We start from the raw sequence: 10,331 nt of genomic DNA on the forward strand, positions 1-10,331 counted from the left end.
GAAGGTTATCCCAATTTGTTATGTAAACAGTAAATGTTGCATAAGTACAAAATCACGTTTTATCACGGTTAGATTTTCATTGGCACCGAAATGTTGGCATGAGGCCTTATTTGGAGAAAGACGATCAAAAAGTTTAAACATTTAACAAATGTCAATAGAGAGGTAAGGAACGAATCTTGGGAAATGTCAGTTGACTGTGTAAAAGTTGATATGGAAGGTAGGCATACATGTGTCGTTATTTAGCAGCAGTTTATACAGTTTGTTTAAAATGTGTCAGTAAATTAGTTAATTGATTGTTTTGATCAATGTAGAATGAATCAATACATGACAACTCGGACCACTCTAAACAAGACCTTAATAAATGGGTATTATCTCCATTTATGGGGAATCCGGGTCCGTTCGCCCTATTCACGTTCTCCCTGATACCTGTTAGCCCAGGGTCCATTCGCCATGAATTTTATTTTTTTCTAATTGTTGTGTGACGGGATTGCCTCCCTTAGAAATTTAGTAGATACTTAGACAGCCGTAAGCGGTTGAGCTAAGGAAGTACTTCTTTAGCTCAGTCGGTATACGCGCTGCCTTGTAACACAGAGGTCCCAGGTTGAGGTCCCGGTGGATACATACAATTTTGCAAGTAGAATCATGCTCTCCGGTTACATTGGCGCCCAACAATAAAAACCCATGGTAGTTAGAGAGGATTTCTAGCTAGGGTATGTGTGTTAGAGTCATAATGGTATGATGACTCTTGAGGTGGGGGAAATGTGACGGGATTGCCTCCCTTAGAAAGTTAGTAGATACTTAGACAGCCGTAAGCGGTTGAGCTAAGGAAGTACTTCTTTAGCTCAGTGGGTATACGCGCTGCCTTGTAACACAGAGGTCCCGGGTTCGAGTCCCAGTGGAGACATACGATTTTGCAAGTAGAATCATGCTCTCCAATTACAGTTGTCTAGTCGCATAATTTTAAGTATTTGAACAAAATATGTTAAAGTTTGTTGAAAAATTGACAGAATATTTATATTGCCGCAATCAATTTATCATTTTCCCTTTGATTTGCAGAGGAGAATACTGGAATACAATGTATTTATCTTTATTGATATTTGTTAACAAAATAATTGTATTCAGTCAATCACGAATATATGCAGTATAATTGAGACAGTCTCAGAGTATAAATAAATGAACTTGTAAATCCGTTTCATGATTTACAGTTTGTACATCATTGTTTTTATTAATTTCAAGCTGAATATTTTATCAAAACAAAACGTTTGTTTTTATTATTAATCCATCAAAAGACAAGTATCACAATAATCAGTGATCCGAATTATTTTGTCATTGAACAATTAATGATCCTAAACAAGCCATAAACTTTTAAATATTTCCATGTTTCCATAAATTTCAAGAATATATACCATAGAAATATCTGAATAAGTTTATTCAACTTCAATGCCCTGCATATTAATATTTTTTTAGTAGGGCGAACGGACTCTATGGGCGAACGAACTCAGGGCGAACGGACCCACGGCGAACATGTTATTAGGGCGAACGGACCTGATACCATTTATGTGCATTATACTACAAACATGTATAAATTTTCAGTGATAAAAATGTAAACTTGGGATTTCAAGATATTTGCTGTTTTAGTGCAAACATTCAGGTAAATGACAACATGATTTTGCCCAAAGACACCATGACTGAAATATCATCTGGATAAAAGAAAGAATTTTTGAGGCCATTATCTTTGTATTGAATTGTTATTTGAACTATTGTCTTAAAAGGGAAAATGTTGTCATTTGCATAATAGCCATTAATATTTGCACCTTGACAGCCGTTAAAATGAAATACAAAAAATCTGATTGATTTGTCACTCACTCTGCCACAGTAAATTGATACCCGATTTGGGGTAGAATACCAATAAATGGGGTTAGCCTCACTGTGACTTTGAGATGAAGAACAGCAATAAAAGTGCTGTTCCTTTGCTTTTTGTGTGTGTTTTTTTTTTTTTGCTGTACATGAACTGATTTCGTGGATGGATACCGAACATCCTTTGTTTTTCTATTAGAACATATATTCATGAGGATCTTCCCCAACCTGATAAAAAGGTATATAAAGATGTAATGTTGTATTTATTGATGTATATTCATGTGATTGTTTTTTCATAATTTTAAAATGTAAATAGGGTAGTTTAACAACCACAGCTCCAGTTTTTATACGACCGCAAAAATTGAAAATTTTTTGGTCGTATATTGGTATGACGTTGGCGTCGTCGTCGTCGTCGTTGTCGTCGTCGTCGTCCGGCGTCGTCCGAAGACACATTGGTTTTCGCACTCTAACTTTAGTTTAAGTGAATGGATCTCCATGAAATTTTACCATAAGGTTCAATACCATGAAAGGAAGGTTGGGATTGATTTTGGGGGTTATGGTACCAACAGTTAAGGAATTAGGGGCCAAAAAGGGGCCAACAATAAGCATTTTTGTAACTTCCAGACAATAACTTGTGTGTAAGTGTATGGATCTCTCTGACATTGTACCACAAGGTTCCATATCACAAAGGGAAGGCTGTAATTGATTTTGGGGGTAATTGCCTCAAAATGTTAGGAATTAGGGGCCAAAAAAGGGGCAAAAAACAAGCATTTTTCTAGTTTCATGACAATAACTTGTGTGTAAGTGTTTGGATATTTCTGAAATTGTACTACAAGGTTCCATATCACAAAGGGAAAGCTGGAATTGAGTTTGGGGGTAATTGCCCGAAACGTTTAGGAATTGGGGGCCAAAAAGGGGCCAAAAATAAGCATTTTTCTAGTTTCCAGACAATAACTTGTGTTCAAGTGTATGGATCTCTCTGAAATTGTACTGCAAGGTACCATACCACAAAGGGAAGGCTGAGATTGAGTTTGGGGGTGATGAATCATAAGGGGGTTCAAAAAATTTTGGGGGGGGATTTTTTTTTTCTTTTTTTTTTTCTTTTTTTCCTTTTTTTTTTTCTTTTAAAATTTTCCATTTTAAGTTGGTTATTTCTGATTTATATTTAAAAGCAAATAATAATGATATGGTAGGAGATACACACCAAACAGGATGTGTAAATTATTATATAATAAGTATTGTGCAATAGCAAGAAATTTTCAATTGCACAGTATTGCACAATAGCAAGAAATCTTCAATTGCACAGTATTGCGCAATAGCAAGAAATCTTCAATTGCACAGTATTGCGCAATAGCAAGAAATATCCAATAGCACACTATTGCGCAATAGCAAGAAATTGTCAATTGTACAGTATTGCGCAATAGCAAGAAATAATCAATTGCACAGTATTGTGCAAAAGAAGATACTTCGTATAAATTGCTTATTTCTTGATCAATTTCAATGGGGTTTTATTCTTGAATTCTTGGGGTTCTTTAATATGCTGAATCTAACCGTGTATTAAGTTTTTGGATTTTGGGCCCCGTTTTTAAATTGGTCCACAGTGAGGTCCAAAGGGTCCAAAATTTAACTTTGTTTGATTTCATCAAAAATTGAATTATTGTGGTTCTTTGATATGCCGAATCTAACCGTGTATTTAGATTCTTAATTTTTGGTTCTGTTTTCAAATTGGTCTACATAAAGGTCCAAAGGGTCCAAAATTAAACTTAGTTTGATTTCAACAAAAATTGAATATATGGGGTTCTTTGATATGCTGAATCTAACCATGTATTTAGATTTTTGATTATGGGCCCAGTTTTCAAGTTGGTCCAAATCGGGGTCCAAAATTAAACTTTGTTTGATTTCAACAAAAATTGAATATATGGGGTTCTTTGATATGCTGAATCTAACCATGTATTTAGATTTTTGATTATGGGCCCAGTTTTCAAGTTGGTCCAAATCGGGGTCCAAAATTAAACTTTGTTTGATTTCAACAAAAATTGAATATATGGGGTTCTTTGATATGCTGAATCTAACCATGTATTTAGATTTTTGATTGTTGGGCCCCATTATCAACTTTGTCCACATTGAGATCAAAAGGGTCCAAAATTAAACTTTGTTTGATTTCATCAAAAATTGAATATATGGGGTTCTTTGATATGCTGAATCTAACCATGTATTTAGATTTTTGATTATAGGCCCAGTTTTCAAGTTGGTCCAAATCGGGGTCCAAAATTTAACTTTGTTTGATTTCAACAAAAATTGAATATATGGGGTTCTTTGATATGCTGAATCTAACCATGTATTTAGATTTTTGATTATGGGCCCAGTTTTCAAGTTGGTCCAAATCGGGGTCCAAAATTAAACTTTGTTTGATTTCAACAAAAATTGAATATATGGGGTTCTGTAATATGCTGAATCTAACCGTGTATTAAGTTTTTGGATTTTGGGCCCCGTTTTTAAATTGGTCCACATTGAATTCCAAAGGGTCCAAAATTTAACTTTGTTTGATTTCATCAAAAATTGAATTATTGGGGTTCTTTGATATGCCGAATCTAACCGTGTATTTAGATTCTTAATTTTTGGTTCCGTTTTCAAATTGGTCTACATAAAGGTCCAAAGTGTCAAAAATTAAACTTAGTTTGATTTTAACAAAAATTGAATTTTTAGGGTTCTTTGATATGCTGAATCTAAACATGTATTTAGATTTTTGATTATGGGCCCAGTTTTCAAGTTGGTCCAAAATTAAACTTTGTTTGATTTCAACAAAAATTGAATATATGGGGTTCTTTGATATGCTGAATCTAACCATGTATTTAGATTTTTGATTTTTGGGCCCTGTTATCATTTTTGTCCACATTGAGATCAAAAGGGTCCAAAATTAAACTTTGTTTGATTTCATCAAAAATTGAATTCTTGGGGTTCTTTGATATGCTGAATCTAACCATGTATTTAGATTTTGGATATTGGACCATAATAGGTGAATGTCCAATTTAAAATTTTTAAGTTCTTAGACCACATTCATTCTGTGTCAGAAACCTATGCTGTGTCAAATATTTAATCACAATCCAAATTCAGAGCTGTATCAAGCTTGAATGTTGTGTCCATACTTGCCCCAACTGTTCAGGGTTCGACCTCTGCGGTCGTATCAAGCTGCGCCCTGCGGAGCATTTTATTAAGCATGTTAAGAAAAACCCATCACAGAGTTTTTTTATAAAGTTCTGAGACTTACTACTACACAAAGTATATAATTGACAACTTTCAATATCTTACCATACTTCAAACACATGATGAGTTGCAGTCTTAATATTTAGAAAGGGACATTTGCCATTTGCCATTTGTGTAGGTCTACCATAGTGAGTTAAAATAACTTTTTTTATTTTCAAGTTGGCGATCAGCTAGCCTTGTGATCTTGCTGGGGATAAATGAATAAGTAACAACAGAAATATATTAAAAACAAACAATTTAATTAGCTAAAAGGTAGGGTGCTTAAACACAGGCACTAATGTCTCTGAAAAGAATTTACCTATATACTTTGATTTAAAGTAAACAAGTCTAAATTGAAAACAACGTTCAAACCTATGATTGCGTTGGATTTAAAGTGATATTAATATATATTGGTTCAAAAGTTCAGAGACAAGTGCCTGTGTGTTAAAACCCATTTGCAGCCTTGAAATATAAGCAATGCTTGTATTGTTCTATTTATATTTATATATTAGAGTGAAGACAGCATAAATAAATAACAGTAACAAAGAAAAGACATAATAAACAATGCTGGTGTTGTGTGATGCTAATGTACATGATATGCATGAATGAATTATAATCAATGGTTTAGTCAAATGTATGAAAAACTACAGTTTTTTTTTTTTTTTCCCTTCACAATATTGGTTAAAATTAATAGGTGCATTCAGAAATCATCTTCAAGACTTCCACATTAGTAGATTAGTAAAAATATATTTCGTGTCAGACATGTATTTTTTTTTTTACCACCATAGCCTAAAATAGAGGAGTACTGTGCTCCACCCCTCCAGGCTGCATCCTTTTGCCTTGACTCATTAAATTTGTTCCTTTGTTTCTCATACATGTATCTGTTTTTGTTAATGTGAAAAATAGTGTTTTTTCATTTTTTTCAACTCAAGTCCATTCAATTTGGATTTACCTAAACTTTTATTAGGTGATGACATCAATATTACTAATTCACTAGAGACCAAGACATTGATGTAAGCAACTATAGGTTACTGTATGGCCTTCAACAATGAGCAAAACACATACGGTATAGTCATCTATAAATTGCCCCACTTGGCAAAATGTGAAACAATTCAAACGAGAAAACCAACTGCCTGATTAACACTAAAACAAAAAAACAAAAATATGACAGACAGCAAGCACTGTAAATTCAGAAATTATTGCGAGGTTTTTATTAATGCAAATAATGCGACGGGGTAAGTATCGCAATAATTAGAACTTGCATTCTGACATGTCTGATATCGAATATATAGAACTGTCTGCAGATATTCCTATAATCGCAATAAATAATCTCACATTTTTGTCCTTTCTTAAAAAATTTACAGTTCATATAGAAATAAGAAGATGTGGTATGCATTTGTATAATCCATTCAAATAAAAGGACTTAATATGTTGGTTCTGAATACATATAGTCATATAATAAGTACTGGTCTAAAACTCCTTACCATGATCACACTTTATTAAAACATGGTAATTCATAATAAATTGTCTAAATTAGTTCATGTACTGACATTTAGCACTGACTTATATATTAATATCTACATTCTTTATATATTAAGCATTTGTCATGTCTTATTAATTATCTTGTATGTTGCAGGTGCTGAAAAGATGACGAGTAAAAAGAGAGTTCTAATTGTTGGAGCAGGGGCTGCAGGAACTGCAGCTGCTTACAGTTTATCAAAACATCCAGAGAAATTCCAAGTAGAAGTCTGGGAAAAACTATCAGTACCTGGAGGCGTTGCCTGTTCAAGCGATATTAAAGGAGATGCGTTTGTTAATTATGGGGTTCAAGGAGGTACACCTTCATACAGAAATACTTTGATAATGATGAATGAGTTTGGGTTTAAGACATCACCAGTACATATGATGATATCCTTTGGTAATGGAAAGACTCACTGGACTAACTATGCAAAGTCACCCCTGACAGAAAAGTTGAAAAATGAAATCAAACGTTTTGAAGATGTCTTAAAGAAGATCAACAGATTTGAGTTCTTTTATATTTTTGTTCCAATGTACAAAGTTTTGAAATGGAATGGATTTTCTGATGATTTTGCAAATGAAATGGTTTTTCCACTCACAGCTCTTTTCTTTGGAACAGGAAACCGTACTCCATACGTGTCAGCTGCTATCATGGCTAGAGTATTTTTAGATGAAGACCTGCGATTATTTGATTATGACTCAGAACTTCTGTTAAGTCAATCACCAGAAATGTTTGCCTTTCCAAAGCTAGAACAAATGTATGAAACAATCTTAAGAAAAAGTGGAGTGAAAATTTGTTTGAATAGACCAATAACTTCTGTCAAGAGATATGGGACTCATGTGACTGTGATTGATCAAGATGGGAAAACTGCTACATTCGATGAAATCCTGTTTGCATGTGATGCAGAAACTGTCCTTAAATTATTGGAAAACCCGACCTTCTTTGAAAGAAAAGCACTCGGCAATGTGAAATATTATAATGATTTAATTCTGACGCATGAAGATGATAATTACATGAACAAACATTATGAAGTAAACAAAGACAAAGATCAATACTTTGTCAGAACTGATCCGACAGACCCAGCCAAAATAGAAATGTCTTTCAATCTGTCTAACTACCAACCACAGCTGAAAAATTCCAAGAGAAATATTTACCAGACGATATACTTAGATGACAATCTGAGAGAGAAATACTGGACTGTAAATGAAGTGAAGAAGGATAAAGTCTTACTTGAGACATGGTGGCGACAGTTCTCTCATTCCTGGACTCATTTTGCGTTCACTGTTCCCCTGATGAGATACCTCCAAGGGAAGAAACACACATGGTTTTGTGGTGCTTATACGCTGATAAACACTCACGAAATTGCAATGATCTCTGGTCTTGCAGCAGCTCACCGCTTGGGAGCACCGTATCCATTTCATCATGATGCATTAGCTGCCAAACAGTTTGATCAGTATCTGTTGACCATACATGGCAAGCCAAGGAACTTTGGGTGTAACAAAATGACACTAATGAGTTGTGTGCTAGCTCCGTTGATGGCTCTTTTTGCACTCTTTTCCCTCTTATTGAGGTTTTGTTGCAATCGGAAGTCATCTTAATGTGAAAATATTGTAATTGTCTAGAACAGATGTGCATATTTGTTATAAGATGTAGTATAGTACAAACAGTTGTATGAACATTTACAAGTGTGGTATATGATAATAATGTACAAAAATGTTTTAGTGTATGTATAGATGGCATGCATGTAATACATATGTGAAGTTGCACATATATGTTTGTATAGTAAATGTATTGTAAATATACCTGCTTTAATAATGCATTGTAGCCTCTATTAATCAAAACCTAGTTTTGTAACGAATAATACTCAAATGCTGATAAAATATTACAATTACAATGAATAATAAGTACTAGTACATGTAATTGTATACTTTTTGAATTTTTTAGTTGTTTTTTTTTTTTGTGTTTTATTTTTAAATTACCATTGACAATTAATCATTTAATACAGGTCAATGTACTAAATTATGTAAATCTTTGGAGGAACTAAAGTATTCAATATATTCCAAAACTCCTTCATTGTCCTTAACAAGTAAATGAATTTGATGAATTTATTCACAAAATCTTTACCATGTTCATTTACATTTTAATTTTTATCCAAATTTTTGTTTTCAAGTTTCCCATAGCCATCATAGCATGGTATGGGCATATTCAACATGTATCCTTAATCTACAACTAAATGAAAGAATGTTATTTATAACTTCATTACTTAATCCCAATTTGTTCCTCCTATTTTATTTTAATGAACAAAAATTCTTAAGGGGTTAATGTTTCTCTTATCATAACATGGAAATTTGACATATCTATATATAAGGTCACAGTACCCAAATTGCACCTACTTAGCAAAATAGCAGTGGAAATCTTACAAGTTTTCTTACAGACCAAACAATTTGTATTTTTATGAATTGGCATTATGCACGTTTTCCAACATAGGTAAATATATTTATATGTACACAAAACGTTCACAGTATATCAACAGATGAGGTATTCACTGGAAAAAGTAAAATCTACGGAAACATCGCCATGCGACGTCCACAAAAAATCATCTTTTAAAAATGAGCAAATAAAATATATTACAAGCATCCATTTCTTAAAAAATGAAAAGTAAGCATAGAATAATGTCCAATTGTTCTAAATATTTGAAACAAAACATCTGTTATTAGATTTTTAATGATGTGAATTTAAGCATGGATGCAATTTAGGTGCTCCTCATTACATATTATGGGTCGTTTGGAGGTCAGCTCTAACCCATTTTTCTATGAATTAATATGGATTCAAAATTAAATTGGTGGAATTATATAGTAAATAATGATACATCTACAAAATAAACACAGAATGGAAACTTTTGTCTGGATCATAAATAAACGTAGGTGAAAAAACTGTCAAAATAGGTGCAATTTGGGTACCCTCACGTTAGTAGTTTCAATGTGGAGTTGAACGGGGAGGAGCACATATTTAAAACCTAGTATTATTATTAACCAGCAGCTAGGAAGCTTCTAGATAGGGAACCATAACACTTATGGTCCTTAGGAAATTTTCTGATTCATGCGGACGAAATTAAAAATCCACAAAAAAATTAGGATTCAGCACAGAACCGAAGAGCTTGGTTCCTCACTTAAAAATTTACATGTACATTGTATATTGATGTTTCTCTTTTTCAATAGTAAAGTTTTGTCTGTATGTTAAATAACAGAATTAACTACACTATTGTCCATATGTTTATATTATTTATTGTTTTTGTTACACAAACCAACAAGTCTACCTCTATATTTTCTGATTAAATACAGGTTTAACACTTAGTTGTTACTTTATTATTCAGATGATCTGAGATCTTTTCTATAATGTTTCTACAAAGACTTGTTGGATACCAATTTTTGTGGATATTGTGGTTAAAGGTGAACCACAAATTTAAATGTTCAACGAAGTACAAATTTTCTATAAGCTTGGATGCAAACTTATACAAAACCACTAAATCAAATATCCACAAAAAAACAATGTTCCTTCAATCCACCGAAATGGTACCCACAGAAATAAATGTATCCACAGTATGTTACACTCACAAACAACAATTACTGATTAGGGTTTCCAATCTCTGTACAGTTTCCAGGCATTCACTCATCCTTCCTTTTTTCTACATTTAGCTAGGGGGCTCCAGTAG

The 10,331-nt window shown here is 33.2% G+C and overlaps 1 protein-coding gene across 2 annotated transcripts; it reads left to right on the plus strand.

The window, feature by feature from the left end:
• The first annotated feature begins 7 nt into the window (after positions 1 to 7).
• LOC127719804 (uncharacterized) lies at positions 8 to 8,526 on the plus strand. Of its 2 annotated transcripts, none has more exons than XM_052226108.1 (2): positions 8 to 217; positions 6,737 to 8,526. In XM_052226108.1, the coding sequence occupies exons 1-2, from the start codon at positions 184 to 186 to the stop codon at positions 8,215 to 8,217; spliced, it is 1,515 nt and encodes a 504-aa protein (XP_052082068.1). In that variant the 5' UTR covers positions 8 to 183; the 3' UTR covers positions 8,218 to 8,526. The 2 variants fall into 2 exon arrangements, with proteins under 2 accessions (XP_052082068.1, XP_052082069.1); XM_052226109.1 differs by having other exon boundaries at positions 8 to 162.
• The last annotated feature ends 1,805 nt before the right edge of the window (positions 8,527 to 10,331 follow it).

Source organism: Mytilus californianus, unplaced genomic scaffold (assembly GCF_021869535.1).
Source record: "Mytilus californianus isolate M0D057914Y unplaced genomic scaffold, xbMytCali1.0.p SCAF_11, whole genome shotgun sequence".
Lineage (NCBI taxonomy): Eukaryota > Metazoa > Mollusca > Bivalvia > Mytilida > Mytilidae > Mytilus > Mytilus californianus.